General features: G+C 32.7%; 1 protein-coding gene across 3 annotated transcripts in view; it reads left to right on the top strand.

The window, feature by feature from the left end:
- Positions 1-26529, top strand: part of LOC113396155 (adenylate cyclase type 2-like) — a 198437-nt gene that overhangs the window by 68623 nt on the left and 103285 nt on the right. For all 3 annotated transcript variants that reach the window (XM_064217288.1, XM_064217287.1, XM_064217289.1), the window contains exons 3-4: positions 17958-18164; positions 24931-25059. In XM_064217288.1, coding sequence (XP_064073358.1) covers positions 17958-18164; positions 24931-25059 — 336 coding nt within the window. The remainder of the gene's footprint in view (positions 1-17957; positions 18165-24930; positions 25060-26529) is intronic.

The raw sequence follows: 26529 nt of genomic DNA, 5'->3' as shown, positions 1-26529 counted from the left end.
AGCTGGATGGATCATTTCTATTAAGAAGTTAAATTTTTGACCTATTTTGAGATCGTAGGTGTTAACCACTTTCATTAAAAAAATATTTGGTTTTACTGAGCCTGAAAATTGGGTTGATCACTGACTGGCGTTTCGATCGCGTAAATCCGTTTGTCCTGCGCCTGAACTTGCCATCCCGTCGGATTATAAAAGTGAATAGACCCATTTATTTACAATATGTCTCGCGCAGTTCTTTTGGATTCCCTTGAGATTGGTCGTCGCAATCGAATTAAAATAAAAAAAACAAATCAAAATGTACTTTATTCAAGTAGACTTTTACAAGCACCTTTGAATCGTCATTTAACAAACTATATTAAGTGAAGCTACCACCGGTTCGGAATTAAATTCAATTATTAAGGACGTGACTGGTCTGACTTATTATAAGATCTGATTAAGAAGCAATGATGATTTTCCTTTCTATTAAATTAAACACAGATACTTATATAAAAACAAATATCAATTCATAAACTTACTACTCGCGTAAAATACAGTGATGGGTTAGGCTTATCTTTTATACACTGTTATAAATGCCATAAAGAAATTATAAATTATTCGTAATACTTTTATTAACATTAAGTACTTAAATATATAAAAATATGAATTAAAAATAGTTACAGTTTAAATATTTACCGCGTGGAACGGTGGCAAGAATGCTGGCAGCATTTCTCCGTTGAATCGCAATTTCGATCATTTGGGAAACAACGAACCGGCCCTTCTGTCACAAGCGGAGGCAATATCGCGAGGTGTTAAGCTTTTAATGAAGCTTTTTGAACAAATTCAAATAAGACATGAATATTTGGCTCGTTTGTTAGCTTCAGTTTTTTTCGCAGCATTTTCGCAAGGGAATTGTTCCCAAGGAACCAATGTCTGTTCAAAAGCATAAGTTCTAAAGTATAACCCTATATTTTTTTTTCTTTTATTGTTGATTTTCATGTTAGATATACATATTTATAGTTCTACATTTAATTTGAATTAAAAATCTGGTATGTGGCGGAGGGGCATAATGGCATTAAAAAGATGACGGTCATAATCGCAAGGCGCTCCAAAATACCTTTCACATCAAAGATACAAGGTAAAGATACGTACATACGAGTATGAAACTGTCACGGTGATCGGTCAAAAGGCACCGAAGTCTTAATCATATATACGAACATATATTTTACAGATCATACAGGATATATTAGTAAATAGATAAATACCATTAAACCATAATTACTATTATTAGAGGACCGATCGCCTCGTGACCTTTGGCTTACATGGTAGGAGCCATAATTTGGTTACTGCTCTGACGGATAACCTAATTCAATCTTGAATGCATTAAAGCCTTCCGATGCATGTCGGCTTAGGAGCATTTCCTTAATGGGGTCCTTAGCTTAGAGCCGTTTTAGAGAATCCGATCAATATAAATTATTATTTGAATCCAGTTAGTCCAAAATAGAAGAGACAATAAAAGAATCGAAGTAAGTATTTGCATAAATGTTGCTTCCACTGAGTAGTAAGCATTTTGATAATCTATACTAATATTATAAATATGAAATTAACTCTGTCTGTCTGTAAATCTATCACGGTTAAACCGGTAAAACTAATTTGATCAAACTTGGAAAGAAGCAAGCTTGAACTCGAAGGAAAGACATGGGACATTTTAATACCTAAAATCTGATTAAGCCCTAAAACAAGAGCGTAGCCGCGGGCGTCAAATCGTGCTATATTATAGTAAAGTAACTTCTCATAAATGACTAGCAGTCGCTGAACAAACTCCTACTCTCTCTTTAAGAAGAACATTTGGTCATTCTTCCAGATTTTCCGGATTTTCGTTTGATAGCTTAACATGAGATAAATTTTAATTCAATATGTTAGTGATGCTTGACTTGAATTCAAACTCGTTATATTCTAAAAAAATGAGAGGATATCATAAGATTGTATTCTAATCACCGGATCATCTGCACTCTACTGAATTATTAAAGTATTTCTAATCTTTAAATCTAATATTTTAAAGAGTTGCGTTACATTTACATTAAGGCAACCTTGTTGCAGTGCAGTAAGGTTGAATTATATAAGGTATAAATGAGGTTCCGACTAGCGTAAATATAATAAGTCAAGGATAAGTTCTTGAGCATAAAGTTATAAATGAATTATTTAGGCCAAGGAAGTACAATTGCGACCTATGGTGGCTAATCTCATGAGTGTTCATTGAGCAAGCAAATTTATATTGCATGGAATTATTTCAAAAGTTTACTATGGGTATTGTGAGCCGAATTACTAATATATTATGGATCATTTTTATATATATGTTAATTATATAAATGGAGTTATAATTTCTTTGATCTGAGCTTCTTTTTTGCATTATTTTTTAATTTTTTTTTTTAAATAGTTTTAAAATAATTAATCTATTTAAAATTCGAAAAGTATTGATAGATCATGAATTTGTATTTTGTCTCATTTAGTTGCATAATTTTTTTATATTTAATTCAATACTTATATAGAAGTCAATTTTTGTATTACACAAATAATATTTTTCGAATCAAGTCAACAGTGTATTCTTAAAGTACAATGTAAAGGTATGTCACATATATAAAGTCCTGAAAGCTCCGCTAAGCCGACCAAAGCCATCTTATCAGACATGTCCACTCGACAAATATTACTTTAACTCAAATATACTCAAGCTAACGCGGTTGAAAACATTTCATATAATTCAATAGAATTTTTCTTATTTAACCAAACCGATATACAGCCTTTTGTTTCTCGAATTGAAACTTTTATGTGCCCGGTGTGAGTGAAATTTTGTACTCAAAGATTATGTAAAGTTTTAAAATTAAACATTTCTAACGCATGCATTTAACAATTCTTGTTTTTAAGACATTAATAATGTATATATAAATTTGTATTGTTATTTATTTGGTTCATTATTTTGTCACTTTTAAATTTTATCGGTGTGTTGCTACTTTTGTTAACTAATATTGAGTTTGCATAATTCAATGGAAAACGGTAATTGCTTCCATTGTCTGAATATTGAATTTTTAATGTTTATATTTTGTATTATACGCTGTAGTTTTCCTGAAATAAATAAATAAATATTTTATAGCCACATTGTTATAGTGGTAAGACTGTACTTTTAAGGTGCCGGATTCGGTTCCCTGGTGCGGCAAAAAAGTATTGGGTATTTCTATCGAGAAAAAAACCAGTACTAGATCAGAGTTATGATGATGATATTGATTTATTCTGCCTCGGCAAACCTTTAAAGCTATGGTTCCTATGTTCGGATTTTTCTTCCTGCCCTACCACTAAATAAAATCAATAGGTTTGCTATTCTAGTGATAGGTAGGAGTTTGTGCAAGCCCGTCTGTGTAAATATCAGCTATTTTTCACATATTCTGCGGCCAAGCAACAAAGTTCTTTTTTGTGCTCCTGTCATAGTTTTGACATTGTAAGGGATGTTTAAAACTGACAGCGTCAGTGTCTATGGCCTGTCGTGACCACTTACCATCAGACGGTCTATTCTTGCTAATATTATAATAACACGTCGATATGGCTTAAATTTTTGCATTTGCAACGTTAAGGATACAATCTGTTTCCAGTTTAATACATTTATAAATAAACATCAACGTAATTGAAAATTGATGACCTTTTTTATTTTTAAAGAAAAGATTATAAATAAAGTAGCTATAATTTATTTATAATCTTTTCGAATATTCTATTGAAATATAATATTAGATATATATTATACATTATTAACTTTATTTCAAGCTACTTCATACATATTTACCTTACTCTCATTGGTAACGTGAGAAGTACCTACTTTAGTGGTGCATCGCCTTAATACAGAGTATAATAGAAATGGTAACGATCATTTTTTACATAGAGGCAATGCCCCCAATTAATTAAGGAATTACTAATATTTCTAATTACCCCTCCTTTTAAGCTTAGCACTTGTGTTAGGAGTGGGGACGACAATAGCCCAAGGGGTCAGGATCGATCCTGCGACTTTTAACATCGCTAGGCGGCCTTTCTCACAAGAAATTAACATTCATAAAACACTTCTAATCAAATCTTGCACTCAACAAGCAATTATTTTTTTACTTGATGGTAGCAAGACTCCCTGGATAGACCATCTAACATTGTGAAATATGCTTGTAGTAACACTGGCTCAGTTACCCTAAAAACCAGAACACAACAGTACTTATTAAAACCGAGTATCAGAGCTTAATTAATTAAACAAACAATTTATATAAAAAAAAAAACAATAAAAATCTTCCATTAATCGATGTTGAATATTCGATGTTAATAGGATATGCCATTTCCATTAAACTTCTTTTCTGAGGGTAATAATAGAGTGAAGTAGAACCACCCTTATGTACTTACCAAGTACTTGATAGCCGCGCTATTGACATATTAAGTACGATAGACATATAGGGTTATTGATAATTCCGAATCCGTACATGTTCGAATACGAATTTCCACCAGCGTCCTTTGTGGTCATTTTATTTCGATTGCTTTGAAATAAGTTCCTAGTTGTTATACATTTTTGGAAAACTAAGAAAACGGTTATGTTTTTAAAATAATCTGCAGGACAAGTTTCATAATGACTTTTTTAGGTTTTCAGGCATTTTTGTAAAAAAAAAAAACAAAAAATCTTTGAAGTAATATCTTTTTCTGTCTCGCATTTTTAAATTTGGACGGATTATTATTTTTATATTGATAAATAACCAGTGTTTTATCGTTTTTACAAATCAAAAGAAAAAAAATACATTTTAATTGATACTTTTTTTTAAATACATTTTTTAAGTTGCATTTTTGACTTAAATTGAAAAAATCTAAAAAACGTGATAATTTAAAAATGGTTAACTTTTGCATCATGTATGTGGGGGTTAAAATTATTGCAAATAGTCACCCCTATTACCTCCTAACGGGAATACATCGAATTACCAATAACCCTGTATATATTTATATGAATTACAGATTAATTAATTCGAAAGCATTTTCAACTTGTATATTAATATTAAATGGAATTATCGATCGTAAATCGGTACGAGGGACATGTCATAGTTGTTGTAGGAAGCGAATTGCTGGTGCAAGGAATAATTTTATAAAGTGCTACTGATGATATAGTTGATTCTTACAGCGCTACTGTCTGTATTTATTAAAATTGCTATTACTTTTATATACAATCGCTAAAATAACAGTACTCTGTATTTTTGTGTTCCGGTTAGAAGGATGAGCGAGCCAGTGTAAACACAGGCACAAGGGATATATCATCTTAGTTCCCAAGGTTGGTGGCGCATAGGTGATGTAAGCAATGGTTAATATTTCTTACAGCGCCTTTGTCTATGGGCGGTGATGACCACTTACCATCAGGTGGCCCATATGCTCGTCCGCCAACCAATGCCATAAAAAACAACTCGAGTTAAAAATAGAGAGACCGTGTCAAGTGGATAACTTATATGCTGTAGAGATTTTGGATTTTAATACAATACTTAAGTTAGTAAAAGATGTTCTTTTTTTTTTAAATGCTCAAAAGCTCGGAGTTAGGAAGTTATTGTATTACTTCGTGGTAGAGTTTTGTGCAAGCCCGCCTGGGTAGGTAATATCCACTCATCAGATATTCTACCGCAAAACGGTAATACTATTGTTGTGTTCTTTGGAGGTGTTACACTGGCTCACTCGCCAGTCTAACAGCCACAAGGGGCATAACATCTTGGTTACCAAGGTTGGTGGCGCAAAGAAATGTTTTATTTTTCTTACAGCTCCAATGACTATGGACGGTGGTCACCACATACCATCATTTGCCCATTTGACAGTCCGCCTACCTATAATATTAAAAAAAATAGAACACTATCCATTTCGTGTGCGCCTTGCCTTAAAATTAGCTCGTGTAACGAAAGATTATCCTTCTCCTATCCTATAAATAATATCGCCCATCTCTGGGCTCGAGTTCTCAATTGTGCGAAGACCAAGCGCTTCCAAGAAGTAAAGTATCTCAGATTTAGATATAACAACCTCGCATCTGAATACTGTCCACTTAGCTAGCGCAAATACATTTTGCTCTTAAATAGCATATTTTTACAATCCCGTACTACAGAGACAATATCAAATCGCGGGTATATCGCCTGCTATTTTTCTCACTCGTAAAGTCACAGATTGCTGCCCCCTTAAAACATAAGAGACGAGTGTATTTTAGTGCACTCGAGGGTAACATTTATTCATATAGCTAATCCTAAAGATTGATCGCCGTAACTCGGGAACCAGAAGGATATAATCATAATTATGTTGACCAACGTTTTACATTTTAAAATATTTACTATAATCTGCCTTATAATATAAATATATGTATTCTAAGATGGTAAATATACATACGCACGTACGTAAGCGAACTGGTAAATGGACCACCAGAAGTTGTGTGGTCATATCGCCCACGGCGCGCTACGGTTGGTTCGTTAAGAAATTTAACTATTCCTTACAACATCAATCACCAAGCCTGGGAACTAAGATGAACTACTTACGTTCCTGTCCCTTTCATGTAAAGCGACACTGGCTAACTCACCTTGCAAACCAAAACTCAACATTAGTAAGTATTGGCGGTAGAGCATATATATACTGAGTTTGCACAGAGCTCTACCATCAAATAAATGAAGGACCGTCCCTGAGCAACTACAAGTTACTAGCATAATCTGCTAATTACTTGTTTAAATATTACCAAAAGGTACATCTATGCATTGTGTTTATAGAATTGAGAAGTGTTTTCGTTTCATAATTAATTTTCATCAAACACTCACGCGGAAATGAGTTTTATTGTGAATGAACGAATGAAAGAAGTTTTATGGTTCGTTCACATCGCTGAATACACAGACGTCATGACTTTTTTATTTCGTAGTTTTGCAAATAGAGATGCGATGAAAGTTTTGATACCGGTATAAAGTTATTTAATATCTGCGGCGAAACCTTACGACAAATTCAAAATTCAATTCAATTGTAGAATGAGGTATTTTGTTTTTTTTTTTATGATGTCGGTTGGCGAACGATCAAATAAGCCACCTGATGGTAAGTGGTCACCATCGCCCACAGACAATGGCGCTATAAGAAATATTAACCATTCCTTGTATAAAGTTTTGATGCTGTTATAAAGTAATTTAATATCTGCGGCAATAGTAGAATATGATTAACAAAATGGTAGAATATGTGACGTGTGGTCGCTAACTTACCACCTTGCAAAAAGTCCTCATTTTCCAATGGCTATGAACCCGTGATCTTCAGTTAAGGTTCAAATGTAACCACATTTGTTCAAATAGCAAATTGTTGATAAAATAATAATATAGTTGTGCGTCTGCTAATCCAAAGCTCGGCAGGTATTTAAACAATGTTAATTATTCACGTCATGAGCCGCGGCGTTAATTTCAGAGATATAATAAATTAGTTGTTTGTCGTAACTGTTCGTCTATTGTGATTATTATATTAGTATGATTTTTAATTAATCAATATATACATACCTACATAACATAGTAATTTTTTTACTTGGCGGTAGGACTTTGTGCAAGCCTGTCTGGGTAGGTACCACCCACTCATCAGATATTCTACCGCCATACAATCAATATTGTTGTGTTCCGGTTTGAAAGGTGAGTGAGCCAGTGTTACTACATAACATCATAGTTCCCAAGATTGGTGGCGCATTGGTGATGTTAGGAATGGTTAATATTTCTTACAGCGCCGTTGTTATGAGCGGTGGTGACCACTTACCATCAGGTGGTAAATTTGCTCGTCCGTCTATCTATTTCATAAAAAATAATACAAGGAATTTTTACCTATACAATTGATAACATTGATGTCATTTAGATATATATATATATTACTATTGTATGTATGTATGTTTAAAAAATATTTAACAGTACGTAGTTACCCGGCTTCACACAATATGTTGTACATATAACTTTTAGATTGAATAACAAACATAAAAGGAAAGATTCTTGTATTTTCCGACTAAGAATGTTGAAATTCTCGGCTTTTCTATACTACAATATGCATGAATTATGCGTCTAAATCTTCCTTTTGAATCACTCTGTGTGTTTACGATAACCACATTAAAGTCAGTTGCGTAATTTAAAAGATCTAAGCATACAGATGGGCGAAAGCGTCTTTGGTTTATACGATGTAGAGATTATAACATAGCATATTAATTAGACGATGGATTTTGTGTACAAAGGCTAAAATGAAAAGAGTCAATTTCACAGGAGAGCAGTTTAAAATCTGTTAAAGAGATATATATATATTTATAATGTTTCATACAACTGTTAATGTCCACAACTAGGCAGATAAATCTCACCCGGAGGCGAAGTCAATTATTCTAATGATTTAAATTGTATTACCGATTCCCGATGAATGCTTTTAATAATGATATTGCTCTGTGAACCTATGACAATCTGAAATACTAAAACAATGTTAATGAGAGTGTTGGTGCTTGTTATGTTATGTAACTATGTCGTGTCTGTGTTTTACGATGGAATCACACTGAGTACCTTTTGACATGAACACGGTTACGGTCAGGGTTGGTCTCCATGACGTGTGCACCGTGTAGCAGTAATGTATAAGTTTTTATGATAACCTCAACGCACAGCGATCTTGCCGTGACCGCGTGCCGCCCATCCTCGTTGAATTTAACTCGATAACTTTCTTCAAATTTATGTATTGACTTGTATCGACTTGTTCATATGATCAAGAGGGCAACATAGTACGGGAAGTGAGCGCTGCTAATGTCATCCGACCGCTAACATCAGAAGGGCCGGATGTCGGCCCGTCCGATCGTTTTCCGAATCTCCCTATCGTTCCTCTTAGCTTTGTATTGACAGATCAAATGTATTTGCCCACGTTTGTTACGAAGTCGAAGTCAAAAGGAGTAGCGAGCGAAGAGCATGGACTTAGTACTATTTGATGTTCATAGAGGATATATAAATATTATTAATTATATATGATTACTACCATACCCGGCCACAAGTTGGCATAGTTACATTATACGTTGAATTAAATAGATAATGTTTAGCTAAAAACTTTCTCTGAAAGATAAGAGGATTAAAAGAGTGATCAATTTAGTTTCTTAGAATCCACATTCGAAACAAGGGGTAGCGTTATATTTTAATTGTAAAATATTTATAGTAATTTTGTAATATATTAGATTTATGTCATAGAAGACAAATATATTTATAATATAATATAATTCAATAATTAATACGTAGCTAAAGATCCACTTGCCGCTTTTGTGGCGATGCTTTAAATAAGAACCCTTTTGATAAAGATCTTTAATTGTTTTTTGTATTGGTATTTTATATAACAATTTCTACTTATATATGTATAATAAAATTGATACTTACATATATTTATTGCACAGTGGGTGTTTTTTCGTCGATTTAAATGTTAAGAGATTTGTCGAAAATAAAATTCTGCGCCTTCAAACGTTTTTTATCGTTGTTATATATTACAATGATAACAAGTATAATTTTCATTGCTATTATTTTGTGGAAAATTTTTGGCAAACGCCAGAGTTTATCGTCTATTATTTACACAGAAACAGGTGGTCGATTACCTCGGCTTATGAATAAAACGAGGGCACATTTTCTTGATAATGTTCGCTGGAGATTGAATCTTTCGCAGTTGGCTTGGCTTTTTAGTTTTCGATGGACATTTAAATTAAACAATTCAAAAGAAAAGATAGCATATAATTAAAAAAATATATTATGTATGTTGTTTATTCAAAATAATACTTTTTTGGGCGCAATAAAGCCGACACTAAAATCAAAACTGAATCAAGTTTCCAAATTAAACTATTGTGATGTAATAAAAAGTTTCATATTTGTTGCATCAACTACGATACGTACAATGTTTTTATTTTCCCTTCGAACTAAGAGTTTATTTGATGGTAGGGCTTTCTGCAAGTCCCTCTGGGTGGGTACTAATGATATATTCTACCAAATAGTAATATTTAGTATTGTGTTTCAGTTTTAGAGTGAGTGAGACAGTACTATAGGAATAAGGGACATAACATCTTAGTTCTAAATGTTGATAACGCATTAGCGATTTAAGGAATGTTTAATATTTCTTACAGCGCCAATGTCTATGGGCGATGGTAAACTCTTAACATCGGGTGACCCATATGAACGTCTGCATACCTATATCATAAAAAATGAAGTAAGATAGTACGTCAAGAGATCAACAGGGCTGTGCTGTAGGAATTATCTTCGTATCTTATTCGTGAAATGTTCAAAACTGACCTACGGATAAGGTTCCAACAGTAAATGTTGTATATCACTTCCGAATCAAAATATAATCAAATCAATTACATTACATTACATTAGCACCCTGTAAATTTCCCTCTGCTGGGCCTCCTCTCCCTTTGAGGAGAAGGTTTGGAATATGCATACCACCACGCTGCACAAATACGGGTTTGTGGAATACACAAGTGGCAGAATTTCGTTGAAATTAGACACATGCAGGTTTCCTCACGATGTTTTCCTTCACCGCCGAGCACGAGATGAATTATAAACACAAATTAAGCACATGAAAATTCAGTGGTGCTTGCCTGGGTTTGAGCACGAAATCATCGGTTAAGATGCACGCTTTCTAACCACTGGGTCATCTCGGCTCGAATCAAATAAAAATATACTTTAATCAAGTCTGTAGTTATTAGTCGAGGTGTATTTCTTTCTACATGGTCTAAAACTAAGTCGCTTCCCGTCATCTATGCACTTAGAACTTTTAAGCAATATACAGAATTATTCAAGGAAAAAGGTTTATATATACAATACATGTAGATATTTTATAGAAGATAAAAGCCGAGAACATCAATTTCCTACCTGGAAAAAGTTCATCTTATGTTTGTTATCGTGTTTGGCATGTCGGTTATGGTAATAAAAATATGGTATATTTATTAGGATAACACTATTATAATGTATATTTGATATCTACAAAGAATCCAGTAGCTATTTATTTATTTATTTAATATTTACATGGATTACAATATTATATTTTTACCCCTGGAATAAGTTTAGAGACAAGCTACTGTCAGACTGTAGGAAAACCGTTACACAATTTCATAACAGTGTTTCTAATAAAAGCCTGCTATACCTGCTAAACGAAAACACTATTTATTTACGTATATTTTGTTAAGGTAAGGCTACATAGTAAAAAATGTATACACATTATACGTGTTCATTGTAAAGACGAAGTTACCAACGGTTAGCAACAAGTAAAATACGTATACATTACTGTTAGTGCTACGATCGTAGCTTATTTTGGCGTAGCGGTTAATTTGGTACTGTAGACTTTCTACGGTTAATTTTATTACGCTTTCAAGTGAATTCAATTTATTTACCTCTACGAGTTCAATTTCAACTAAAGGTTGCGTTATATTACGAGGTCTTAAAAATGTTAACAGCCTCGTTTTATAAATTACAAGGATAAATAACACAAGAACAAATCCCAATACCCTTTTATGAATGTTCAAACACTTTCGTTCATTAAAAACTGACTTTAAAAAAGAATGACGTTCTCAATTCAATTGTATTTTGTTTTTTTTTTTTTATGTTTGTTGCCTCAGAACTTCCTTATTTATGAACCAATTTGAAATATCATTTTTTTAACACTTATTTATAAAAAAATACGGATGCTTTTGTATGGGCTTCCTTTTGCTTATTTCCTCGGTGTATTTTTAAAATTGGGTATTTTTTTTGCTCATTTTGTATTTTATTTATTTATTTTATTTTGATATCCAATAGCTGTTAGTCTGTACCTTAATAGCTCTTCCGCCCGTTTTCACTTGCGTTGAATGCTCCTGCTCCGCTATAGTGTTCTGTAGTGTGATGTCAAATATAACATACTCAAGATTTGAACTATCAAATCTTAAATTAAATTCTTCATAACCGACTAGTAGTTCCAAAGATCAGCGCGTTCAACCAAACAAAATATTTTATTACATATTTGGAATGGAAGGATAAAACTATTGACAGTTCATGAACACTAAAATTCCGAGTGATGTTTGATAATGTACTGAATTGCGTGACACAATCTTTATTTTAATGGTATTGCACGAACGTCTGGCTAGACTGTTAACGTTCGCTTATTTCACACTTTCGTTCCATTGAACTAATTTCGATAAATAAAATCATCATTCTGTAATTCCCAAATTGAATTGCGATTCAACGGGGAAATGCTGTTAGAATTCAGGCCACCATTACACGCGGTCATGGTTTATACAATGTATTAAATATTTTTTTAATTATTAAAACAGTTAACTATTTTATATAGTTAAGGACTTAATGTTAATAATTCTTATGTAAATAAGTATTTATTCCCAAATACAGAAGTTTTTTTTTAAGTAAGAACAGTAACCTAAATGCTTAATGAAAAATGCACGTGTATGTTTAAAAAAACTATTGTCATAGTGAGAAAATATACCAGCTAAATATTATAAAATTAAGGGATGGCAACATTCGATAAATAAATTCTGTGAATAAATAGTCGCTAACAAGAATACATTCTGGGATGTAAACACAGCTGTCTAGGAACATTTTATCCAACTAAGAAACTAACAAGGTAACTTGTTAACGTGTACCATAGACTACAATTGCGAAGTTGGTACAGAATTACATTTAGGACCGAATGTATAAATTATATGGTTGAATTATTTAATATGTTTCCCGAAATAATCTAGATTGTATTGATTGTAATCATAAAGGATTAAATACGTAAATTATGTCAGGTTCGCTTATGTATTGCGTGATACAATATTATGTAGTAAATTATCATTATATAACATTTAATCTTCTCATCTTTTCATTGAATTTCGATTAATTTTTTTCTATTCATATTTGATAAATAAAATGGTAAAACCCGATAGAACGCGTTGGTTACGTAATTTCAAACTTTTTTAAAACAATATTTGGATGTCTTTTCCGACTGTAAATAAAAAAAAAAACGATAATTCGAGAAATATGAGCTTCGTTTTAAAAAAAATTGAATTAACCATTATAAAGGCGATACGGATTTTCAGTCTGCTTTTGACATTCAATTTAAATAGATAGGGTCAGTGAAATAGTTGATATGTCTCTGAAATTCAGTGTTATTTTAATTTTTATTATGTTAATTACTTTTCGACTAGTAATATAAATGTACAAATGAGTTTGTCTGCTTGTTACGCAATTGCCGATTTTTATTGGTTTGTGAAAGTCCGCCTGGGGAGGTACCATCCACTCATTATATCGTTACATTTATTATTTTTTAATTTTATAAAACGTCACAAAAGTGTCAATTCGCTAAAATCCGTGCCGTTAACCCATTTCCCACTTCCCACTTCCCATAATCGGTATTGCTTGCTCAATACATGATTTTGGCATTTTCTTTGAATTTAAATAATAAAATAAATTACATTTATTTTATCAGTGCAGTGAAATAATTATTAAAATTAGATTATATTATCTAATTCGTTTGTTGTATTTGTTGGAAGTCATTTTGCATCGTTTCAGATTAGTTTATTAGCTGTCATCCAATTTAAAGGTTAGTACTTGTTTGAAAATGTCGGAATATTATTATGACAGATTTATTTTGCCTTATAATTGGCTTTTATTAAATAAAATAATTATTCCATAATTATTTCTTTGATTTAAATATAGATATAATTCCTATTTAATTTTGGTGGTGATGCTGGCCACACTCCCGCAATCTTTCAAAATTTCAATAACTTTCGATTTCGTTCTTTTTGCATTTTTACATCTTCGGTTTAACACCGAATTCAAACTTCAAATTCGATATACTGAATATATCGGTAAGTTACCTTAATAGTTGAGTTTCTTAATTTGTGATTGATTATTACTTCAGTGCTTTAATAGCATATATCTTTTCAGAATGTATTTATAATGGAGTTTTGAAGTTTGATAAAAACTTTATACAACATATTTCTACCGACTTTAAAAAATTGTAAGTCTTTAATTCTTGTTTTTGCTTAAATGCGTTGGTTTGCAATTCAGAAAGTCGTAGTCATGTTTAATTTGTAATTTACAGTGGTTTTCGACCCATTGGAATGTTTCTCCGGAGTTGAAATCGTCATTTAAAGTAAGCAGGACTTTAAACCTCCAGAAGGTAAGTTACTGCTTACATCCCTCGTTAAAGGTATTTATCTCTTGGTTACTTTCTTGATTATTGAACCTGTATATTTCGTATTGCAGGAGGTTTTTTTTTTACCCATCACATGGATTTGAAATATTAAGTGTGGACGGCTGCAGTTTCCTGGTTGAGTGTGTCCAGATAGCTGCTGGTGCACCTCCAAGAATGGCATGCCTGTTCCCTTAGATAAAAACAATATCCACATGTAGCTGGAAATTTGGTGATGTACCCACTTTAATTTTTTATACAAACTTATACACCGGCCTGGCGAACGGTGTACTAAATAATCAAATATACAATCTTTAAATCGTCAGTGGCGCTTAAATTTTAATATTTAATAAGATAAATTATAATGCATTAAATTTTCAAACATTCCTTTTATCCCAAGTGACCCACGCTGAGTCTAGCTCGCATATTTTTTAATTATCTATAGTATAAAAGCTGTAATTAAATTAAGTTACTAAACTTATAGTAAGATTTATAAATTTTGGTTTCTACAATTAAATAGTTATATAACAAAACTGTTTTCTTCAAATCCATACCCGCAGAAAAAGGTAACAATATATTCTGGTTTCAAACAGCAATACTTAATAATTTTGTGTTCCGGTTCGAAGAGTGAGTGAGCCAGTGTAACTACAGGCAAACGGAACGTAATATCTTAGTTCTCAAGGTTGTTGGCGCATTGTGGACATGCGGATTTTAATGAATATTTATTATACTAGGCATAAATATAACCTGAATAAAAAAAAATTAAAATCAAGAAAATGCACAAAGCCTCAAACGTGGATTAAGTTGCTGGCGAAAGTTAATTAATAGTAAAAATGCTTGGTTTTCGGTATCCTATCGGATACCAATATCGGTTAACAATGTTACGTTTCATAATATCGAGTCCACAATCAGACTTAAACGTAATACTTTTTTAAATATAATGTCCGCCGCTATATTATTATATCGGATACCGATTGTTGCTTTGTTACTTTACGTTATTAAAGTTTATAAATAGGGTCGCAAGTTTTATTAACTGATAATTGTTAAATATAAGTGTACTGGCGCTCTGCCCCGGCTCGTGCGGTTGCAGTTCATTAATAGAGAAATTATTAGACCAATATAATTTAAACATTCTTTTCTAATTTTTTTACAATTTCGAAACCTATGACGGGTTTTATTTTGATATCATTTCATTATAAAATGCATGTTACTCATCTACATTCGACGCTGAAATAATGAAACCATATTTAAAAGAAATCCTTAAGAGGACAGTCCTTGCGGAACGCCTAAATAGCGCTTACTATTTTCAAAATATCTTAAAACTGGAGCATTGATTATGGATGAAAAAAAACATTCAGCATCTTAATAGATAGATCTCAAGTTTCACCGCATGATATTTATAAAATTTGTATCAATAACTCAGTAAATTCATCGTCAACATCACTCCAAACACTGAGATCGACCTTTTCTATTAGCATTTTTTAAGCTATTTAGCTGCTAGTTTATACGTGTATTTTTGGTTAAATGGGGACACAAAAGTGTAAATAATAATAATAATAATAAGTTTGTCAAATTGTTTTAGTTCGAATCGGAGTTTGTCGATATCAATTTAATTTAATTTCGTTTACGTTTTTCACTGTTTTTCTCATACAGCCGTAGTTACGCTCACTCGTAACTTTTTTCCGCTCTCTAAAATTAATTATTTGTGGTTGTTACGAACAATTTAGTAAATTGCAATCAAGAATTCTCTTTAATTTTCTGCACATCTACGGGTCTTTAAAATGAGACCATAACTGATTTTTTACGTGCAGCTAAATTCCGTAATCACTGGGACAAAAATCGGCTTACGCTATTAATATACTCTGTAAGATAACATCCAGGAATCATTTTTTTTAGAGCGTTTGTTAAAGCTGCGAAGTAAAGATATATTTTTTACTTTTTTGTTTTTATTGTTTATTCGTAAAATTCAACGAATAATCAACAAATGAATGATATCCTACATTCCATAATAAAATTTAATACATTATATACACAAGGAAATTGCGTGTAAATATTAGTATGTATAAATACCTGAGATAATAGAGATGAGATGACAAAAGAGATTCCTCTGTTAACCTGATGAATGCCATTGTATAGCCATGTATGTCTTTAACAACCTTACAATTGTTTCTCAAAGCACAAATAGTCCTTTATTCAAGAGAACAGAACGGGAAGGAACCTGTATGGAACCCTACATTGGGTATGGATTACGAAATAGTTTGTTTCTTTAATTTTACAATCAGGTCAAACGTAGCGTGTTAATTTTAGTACATAATAGATTAACTGCACTCATTTTTAACCTTCGAAATATTTACATTGAAAAATGATAAGATCTTTTAATTCTTTATAGTCTAATTTAAAATAAATAGTTGAGCGTCAATCGTTCATAGCGCAATGGTGTAAAGGCCGCTTAGCGATGTAAAGAGTCGCAGGTTCGATCCTGACTCTCTGGGTCATTGTCGACCCCTACTCCCAGCACAAGCTTTAGGCTTAATTTGAGATATATATGAATATGAGTAACTACTTAAAGGGGGCAATGCTACTATTTTTTTTTAAATAAACTTGGGGATTAAGTTTTTATTTCCCTTGGGTCATCCCCATTCTTAAAAAGGCTCTAAGCTTAAATGTTAAATGAGTAAAAAAAATGTACTAAGTAATGAAACTAATTAGTATTACCAGTACATAATACAATTTAAAATTATAAGATCATAATTTAACTTTAAACAATAAGTAAAAATGGAATTTATGTATATATCCTTTAGCTTGATTTTTTACTTGTGAAGAATAAATAAATTTAAATGTATGCATACAGTTGACATTTGACTGGTTAAAAATAGTATAAATTGAATTGTCTAGCATTTTTCCTCTAAAAATGAGCATTTCGAACGGCGATATAAATAACCCTATTAAGAGACGTATGAAGAGCCTTTAACAAAGTATTACATACATATAAATAAATAAATATAAATATTGGACAACATCACATACATTACTCTGATCCCAATGTAAGCAGCTAAAGCACTTGTGTTATGGAAAATCAGAAGTAACGACGGTACCACAAACACCCAGACCCAAGACAACATAGAAAATTAATGAAATTTTTCTACATCGACTCGGCCGGGAATCGAACCCGGGACCTCAGAGTAGCGTACCCATGAAAACCGGTGTACACACTACTCGACCAAGGAGGTCGTCAATCGCATTCATGCTCCACTGTCAACGCCTACAAGCCAAAATACGAAAAATAGATGAAAGTTTAATTTTATGATACATTTTTACGATATTTCTTAGGGGAATTGATGTGACAAAGGACGACAAAAGGTTCGGGACCTTCAAGGCAAATGCTCGAGCCCTTGCTTTTATTATATTCAAAGATTCATTGTTCGACTGAAACTACTAAAACTGACAATTTAAGATCTCTGCAAACGCTGCTGGGCTTTCATCTCTTGAATATTCTTTTGCTGATTTATTCATTGTTATGATGCGCGAGGGAGACACAAGACGTATATTTACAAAACAGTTACGAGCTGGCAAAAAAAAAAATACGTCATTCTCCTTTTTGGTATGCATGTAATATTCATTATTATTTTTTTGTAAGAATTGAGGATGGCTTTTTGTTCTTAAAGCCCAATTTTAATGATTAATTTTTAACTGAATAAAACTTGTTATATTTACATGATTTTAGTTCTAGATTATAGTTTAAATCTCTAAGAATTTACATGAACAGTATATAATTATGTTTTTCTTGGTTACAGACATTGTCAACACAAGTGACAGCTATATCAGTGCTATCAGTGATAATATTCGTGCTGTTAGCCGTACTGTCGATGGCGCTATTACCAGCGGCGGATGAATGGGAGGCCCTAGCATTATCAGGATCTATCTTGGTTACGATAAGTCTCGGTGCTGGTACACTGATGGCGACACACCATGCACCATTACCATTGTTTGCACTCATCTTGGTAAGGCTTTCTATTTTAATTAGTTTTATATTATAGAACATAATATTAAGATGGATTAGAGGATAAAACACGAAGGTATTCCACAAAAATAGGTGTTTCATATTCGGGCAAGATTCGTTTTTGTTTTCGTCCTATTCAATTGCTTAATTTATGGCGAAGAACGCGAATGGCACACCAGAACGCACTGGTACCAGAATCGATAGGCGCTGATGCACTGGGACCGTCACACTTCTTGACGTTTACGGTAAATGTATAAGGTATTCTTTTATAACGATTATCGAGGCTTGATCAAGCAACTTGTATAGAAACCAATTTTACATTTGCAAAAGCGATAGGAAAACAGACATTTCTGGTCGTTAAAATGTTAGAAAAGATTCAGTACAAAGGCTTGAAAATTATCACCATCAACTCCAGTAAGTACCCGTACTCACTTCCTGTACTCACTTCCTGTACTTGCGAAAATAGCAGCTCAATAAATAATTGTTAATGTCTCTTAAAATATATAAAACTTTACCTCTAGCTTCGTTTACTTGTACGTGAACTCAAAGCATAGAGTTATCATTTTTAAAATTTTGAGATTTTTTATTAACAAGATTAATTTGTTTCTTCTAATAAATCTTATATGAATCTGAATTAAGGTGAAACCAAAGTTTATGTTATTAAGGCAACAGCATTTGTACAGACGATAAAAATAATTACACGTATACTCGTAAATAAAATAATTCCATCTTCACTTGTTTTGTCTCTTGACAAGGGCTCACTCGGTCTTCAAACCGAAACAGAACATTACTTAATATTGCTGTTTGTCAGTAAAAATGTAATGATTGGGTTATAAACATTCAAATATAGAAATTGTATACTAAGAAATATCACAATAATACAAAATAACAACACAAGACAATTAATCCTATAATACCCTTAGATTGTTACACTAAGTGAATATGATGGGAATATGTTCGGAGTTATCGGAAAGACTAATCGTCTCTAGTTCGATTTGTAACGTCAACATGATACGGATTTTGTAACCACTGTATTCTGAATTTACTAAAACCATTGTCGTGTTGACTGTATCTTTGTATTTGCAAATGATGAATAGTATAATTTCTACCAAGACGTTTGCTAATAAATATACCGGCATTAGATGTAAAATTGAACATGTCACTTTTTAAGCGACTTCAAAAAGGAGGAGGTTATCAATTCGTCTGTATTGTAGTGTTTCCTTGGCTGATATCGACTCCAAAACTAACAATAATTGTTACTACATCGTATTATCGTAAATGAAGTCGTAGAAGAATACGTAATTATTTTTTTTACTTTTTAGTGCATATCAATTTGTTTTGGAATAGTCTTTAATTTGAAGTCGGTTTTTTTTGTTAAAATTTTTGCTTATGTTAGTTACACCACACAACTTAAATTTTTATTTTGTTGCTGACTGTACACTTCTTTTTTTTAGATAAGAAAAAAAACCAGAATGTTATTACAAAAAGTAATGTTCTTAATTCTAGATCATTTATGAAATAAGAAATTATTTTACAAAACGAGACGCGTCTTTTTGAACCTCTTTAATAACTTAAAATAGTAAGTGAAATTGAAAACTATGAAGATGATCGGCTTGGAGTCTGAAGGCTGTGATAGTTTGTGTACCTGTTCTATACATGCAGGAAAAAGACTGTACAAATGAACACAACTAATAAAGAAGGAGCATTGAACTTTAATCGAGGTACCTTTGTTATTTAACCGTTTTCGGTTATTTTAAAATTATATTGATCATGTAAAGTCATAATTCAAAAGTGCATGTAAAAGCCTACTTGAAAAAAAAAATTAGCCGTTGAATTTTGTTTATATTAAGGATTATATAATATGTTATAACAATAAAACTGAACCATAAAACACACAGACAATGACTAATGGCACGAGTAGACGATAAAAAGATTAACTTAAATGAAAACAATTTCTACTTCACGTTCAACTAATTTAGTTCGCGTAAACTTTTTATGAAATCTACGTTGTTAGTATACGATGCAATTTAAGCGAAAAGTTTGCGATGTAAATTGATTTTAAAAGTGCATAGTAAATATTTTCATTACATTGTTGTCGTAAAATTAAATCATGTTGTTTTTGTAGCTATCGTTTTTATCGACGAATCAATGGAGACGAAAAAAAATAGCTGCCCATTCAAGCTATTTCTTCTGTATCTATCTCATACTTGCTACTTTTTACTAATTTTTGCAATCATTGGTCTGCAGTGTAGCTTGCAGTACTGCGAAATGTAAGGCTTCATTTATTAATCATGTTTTCGTTGATCAATGTTATTCGTTAGCTTGAAAGATTAATAGACATCGCCTCAAAGCAAGTTAAAAAAGGATAGTAAAAATACAACATTCATAAGTGTTATGATCTTAATTACTCTGTAGCCCTCGGTCACTCACGATCACTCCTGAGCTCAATCTATTGAACAGGGCTAGCGAGAAAAAGAACACTTCCATTCGAAATTCAATTTCCCCTGTAGGGCTCTCGATCTCTGCTCTAATGGCATGTCTACACACGGCACCGCTGGTATATATGAGCAGGCACACGCGGAAAATAAGTTTAATAGCATTTCTTTACTTTGGTAAGAGACTTCCTCGATCATGTGATAACTAGATTTACATATGTAATACTCGGTCTTATTGTAAGATGTTTTATTAAGTTTGCAATGATGATACAGGCTTGTACAGCGTTTCGTTAATTATGTCTTGATAAGGCTTCTTATATTATTGTATTTCACCTCCGCAGGATACACGGCTAAAAAGTTAGACAACTAACTGATATTGATACCGCTCGTCTAGTATATTTTGGTTATTTTCATACAATTATTTCTTATGGCATATTACTTTTGAGTAATTAGCGGATACCACGGATATTTAATCTGTTTTTATGTTACAAAAGTGAGTTGTTCGGTCTATTTATAATTTCGGAGCTAGAGACTCCCTTTGGGATGCTTTTAACAAAGTGGGAATACTCACTGTTGCGTCACAATATATTAACGACAATGTTATGTATATTCACAGTAATATTGATCACTTTGATAGAATCAGTGATAGTAATCATGTATACAAGACGTCCTTACGTCTTATAACGCCAAGTTTCCGACTTCGTAAAGTCAATAATTCCTTCTTGGGCCAAGATATTCGTTCCTATAACAAAATTCCACAGATATTTTAAACTTTGCCGATTCGTAAATTCAAATTATTTCTTGAAAACATTAATAAACAAAGCATATTTTTCAACACAAGATTATATAGATCATGAAAGAGCTAATACTTGTTGATTTTCAGGCAAGATATATTATAAACATAATTAGATTTAACTAATACGACTTTGTATTTTAAATGTTGGAAATGATTAACTATTGAATTTCTTGTCGTTTCTTCTCGGTACAATCTACATTGCAAACCGGTGCAAGCTTTACTAAATATAGTTCTGTTAAATGACGATTTAATATGACTAGTAAAAGCCTATTTGAATAAAGTGTATTTAGATTTTTTTGATGTATTTTATTTATGTAATTAAAAAAAAGTCGCAGGTTCGACCTAGATCTCTTGGGCTATTGTCGTTCCTAGACCTAGCTCAAGCTTTAAGCTTAACTGGAGGGATGAATAGGAATATTAGTTATTCCATACATACAATCGCAAGTTTTTATTCTTATTTAAAAAAGGTACAATCATTTTCTAGAAAGTTCTAGAAAGTTAGTTTCAAAATTATCAGTTGTGTCTTTCGATAAAAACCATGCCCGTCTTCGTGTATTAAATAAAACTTCACGACTATCATCTGAGCTGTTCGGACCAGACTCACTTTGAAATTTAAAATATAAAAAAGAGAAGCTAAAAAACAGCTGTTGACTTAAAGTATTTTTTAGTTTATTAAATCTGGTTGTTCTTTGCAATTAAAATATTAAATATAAAATGTAAATAGAATTTGCATTTCTATTTTAAATTTCTGTCTCTAAGATATTACGTTAATTGACTGCGAATTCATTTTTTAAGACGTCGAGTTAATTTAAGGAAAACTCATTTCAATTTAAATGTGCTTTTGTAAATTTTTACTACCTAACCTGACGGCTAATTTTTTAAACGCGAGCGATGCCACAGGCTATATATTGTTATTAATATTTGAAGAAATGTCTTATAGAACTGTTATAGTCTGTGATTTTTTTTTCAGTCGCATTTATTCACCATGTGTTCATGGGGTATGAATGAGCAAAAATCAACATTATATGGAAGCACGAACGCAAGTTAAGAAAGCGTAGAATTTTTTTTTTTATGAATATCATAATTTTTATTACGATTTTGAATTAAATATGAATTACTGTATTAAAAGCTAAAGAAAAGGTTTGTCTATAGTCTCGGTATAAGTGAATATGTATGTATTTTCAATGTAAAAATGTATTGAATGTTTGTACTGAAAAATACAATATTATTGCTAAACGAACTGAGTGACGTGTCAAAGAAGTGACGTCACCTTTCAGACGTAAAAGAAATGGCCATCCATCTTGGGTTGTCACGGTGGTACAAATTAGAACTGTCAGTTGCGTCCCTGATTAATGTCATAATGTCATAATATTTTTTTGGTATTTAAATAAAACTTAGTTAATAGTGACCGTCAATATTTAATTTAAACAATTAAAATGGGCGATTATAATTTTCGGATCTCGACAGTAAAAATATAATGTTGGCATATTTGAAACTTTGTGTTTGATTGAAATTACCGCATAGTGGTGATAAGTTTTAACCAAAACTGCTGAAGCGATTTTTTGGATCATGAGTGTCCACTGCTCATTCAATTTAAATGAAATAACTGCATGATGTGTTTATTCACGTATTCACTTGTTCTAGCTACTGCAACATAATTAGAAGGGAATTTATTTGTTGTGTTTTGGTTTTAATGCAGATTGAGTTAGTGTCACTGCAGGCAGAAGGGACATAACATCTTAGTTCCCAATTCTGATGGAACATTGACGATTTTAGGGATAGCTTACTTGACAGTGTATCTATCTATTTTTATTAAAATAAATAATAAATAAGCTTCAAAGTTTCGAGTTGTCGAGGGAAAAGTAGGCCTTAGCTCACATTGGTATAATTATCATAGCATTGCAATATCCAATTATTGCAAAAGGTCAATGACTATAATTATATAGACACACTACGACCTACGGGGTTAGAGTAGTAATATTTCTCTACTTAATGAAATTTGAAAATGCCTGACTGACTGACTGACTCCTTAAACCGGTGGGTGTAACAGGATAAAATTTCGCAAGGAAATGGCAACGGTAGAGATTCCTTACCTATTTAAATTGATCTCCTTAGCGATTAAACAGAGAATTAAAGTTACATGGAAATTCATCAAATCAAACGTTAAAAAATATACAAGTTTTTTTGTAAATTCATCACCTGAGAGGGTGAAATTAGGATGAAGTTTGTCATTTTTTCAATCGATTTACCGGCGACACAGGTTATCAAATGATACAATATTTTCGACGGATCGAATCGGTTACACGACTAGTATATACATACAAATATATTATCTCGAACAAATAATCCTGGAAAAAGTTCCATTGAAATGTTCTCGTAGTTTGTTTTAGATGGAAAACATCGCGAGCCCGTTATTTTTGTGTGTTCGTAATTAACATCGAAGTTTTTGATGAAGTTGAGAATTGGGTGCCATTTCAGTATAATGAGTTTGGAGTTTGGCAAGTTACTTTTATATTCGAATTGGAATTATACTCGTCATATATATTCTACCGTCAAGTAGGATTTCTTTGTATTATTGTGTTCTGGTTTGTACCGTGAGTGATACTGTACTGGCACAAAGGATATAACATCTCAAATCCCAAGGTTGGTGGCGCATTGCCGATGAAAAGAATGATTAAAATTCGTCAATGAGCAGTGGTGACCGCTTAGCGCAGGTAGCCCATTTGCTCATCCTACATTAACAGCCTGTAAATTTCTCCCTGCTGGGCTAAGGCATCCTCTCCCTTTGAGGAGAAGGTTTGAAGCATATTCCACCACGCTGCTCCAATGCGGGTGGGTGGATAAACATTTGGCAGAATTTCGTTGAAATTACCTTTCCTTTTACTAGTTTCCTCACGATGTTTTCCTTCACCGCCGAGCACGAAATGAATTATAAACACAAATTAAGCAAATATATTTGAAACTTTCGGGTCGTTGAACGAAAATGCGTTTGTATAATAAAGTTCCGTTTATACGTTTGAAATTCTTCTTTAATGCACTTTGTTTTAATTTGCAAAAGTTTTGCTGAGAACACTAAGTTTAAGTGGAGTTTTTGATCTGGCATTGTAAGAAATAAGTTGGATTTAAGTTATATTTTATCTCTTTAAGTTTAATCTCTTTACAAATGAGATTGTCTGTAGGAGATCGCTATTAGTGATAAAGTTACTGCAAAGTAACAGCTGTGAGTCAGCCAGCGTAATTGTCAAGGTTGGCAGCGCATTGGCTATCTTTGCGTTGGTAATTTTTTCTTACAGCTCCAATGTATATGGGCGGTGGTGACCACTTACCATCGGGTGGCCCATTTGCCCGTCCGCCTACCTGTAAAATAAAAAGCTTCAAAGAAAAAAATACGGGTCATTTTTCACTCGTAGAATCAAAATTTCGAAGAGAGATGCTGGTAGCATTTTAATCCACTTTATTAAAACTGTTTTGTACTAAACAAAAAAGGTTTACTGTGAAATATTACTAGCCGTTAATTTAATTCATTTTTCTTTTAGATGGTGCACACAATGATGCCCATAGCCCGGTCCATTGCACTCAGCCTGGCTGCGGCGCTTACTCTTGCGTATATGGGCTTGGCGATTGGTCTCGGACCACAGGGTCAGGAAGCACAATTCTACCAACAGGTTTGTGATATATATATGTATTAAAAACGAGTTTATATACAGAGCGAGTAACTGAAATACCGTTAAATGGGATATTTATAAAAAATATTTGCTAGTCACTTTTTTCGAAAATTTTGAGCAGAACATAATATCAGGTGATAGCCTTTGACTGACCATTTTTTACTGCTAATTATAGTCTAACTAACTACATGTCACCTGTTGCCGCACGGCAAAAGTCGAAATCAGAGTAGATTTAGGCATTTGCTATTTTAGTCCCTTACGGCTAAGCTAAAAGCCGAGATGGCCCAGTGGTTAGAACGCGTGCATCTTAACCGATGATTTCGGGTTCAAACCCAGGCAGGCACCACTGAATTTTCATGTGCTTAATTTGTGTTTATAATTCATCTCGTGCTCGGCGGTGAAGGAAAACATTGTGAGGAAACCTGCATGTGTCTAATTTCAACGAAATTCTGCCACATGTGTATTCCACCAACCCGCATTGGAGCAGCGTGGTGGAATATGCTCCATACCTTCTCCTCAAAAGGGAGAGGAGGTCTTAGCCCAGCAGTGGCAAATTTACAGGCTGTTTATGTTATGTTATGTACGGCTAAGACGATTTACTATTAACACAGTCGATCTTGGTAGTGCGGCCTTGCAGTGCGTTGGAAATTGACTCACGTAAATCCCATTTAATGTAATGTGTCTTCTAGCAACTGGCAATCTATCGTATAGCACTTAAGAGAACTCAAATAGAGCGTTAATCTGTAAATTTGAGGATATTTCTTTATGATATTTTGTATATCTTAACGAAGTCGGCTAATGACGTTGCATCTTCGGTTCGATGGAAAGTTTCGAAGCGATGCTCTTAATGATCTAAAAGTTTTACTACTTCAGATAATGCTTCTTTCACATTTCTTTGGCGAACAAATTATAAAGCACTATCGCGAAAATTGCAGAGTTTCTACGTTTATTGAAGTTATTTCACTTTATTCCATGGAACCGCGAACTTATTGCTCAAAATTTCTTTAATGTAAAAAAAATGTAATGAGTCTAAAATGTCATGAGAGAATAATTTTGAAATTGATTATCTGGAAATAGTCGAGCAAATGATCTATTTGATATATGTTCTCCAAATTACATTCATATATGTATAATAACATAAAGACCTAACCAACGTTAATACTTAATAAAACGGTATTCAAGAAAATAAATCCTCGTAAATCTGCGTCCACAATTCACAAGTCTCACCCTCGCAATCATCTAAATTACTATAGCCTCATGGCTATAATAATCTAGATGATTTTATTTAAAGTCCAGATAATAAATACTAGCAAAACTATAATTGAATAGAAAGCACACGTATCTATAAGCTAAACCATCACTAGAACAGGATGAACCTTAAGTGGCGGTAACAAAGATAAAAAAAAATTCGAGAGTCGAGAGATGTCACATGGTCGCATTTAAAACTTTGTAGTTTTTACAATTAGACCA

The sequence above is a fragment of the Vanessa tameamea genome, chromosome 16, assembly GCF_037043105.1.
Source record: "Vanessa tameamea isolate UH-Manoa-2023 chromosome 16, ilVanTame1 primary haplotype, whole genome shotgun sequence".
NCBI lineage: Eukaryota > Metazoa > Arthropoda > Insecta > Lepidoptera > Nymphalidae > Vanessa > Vanessa tameamea.
The sequence above is the reverse complement of the archived record's forward strand: the minus strand, read 5'-3'. Positions and strand labels throughout refer to the sequence as shown.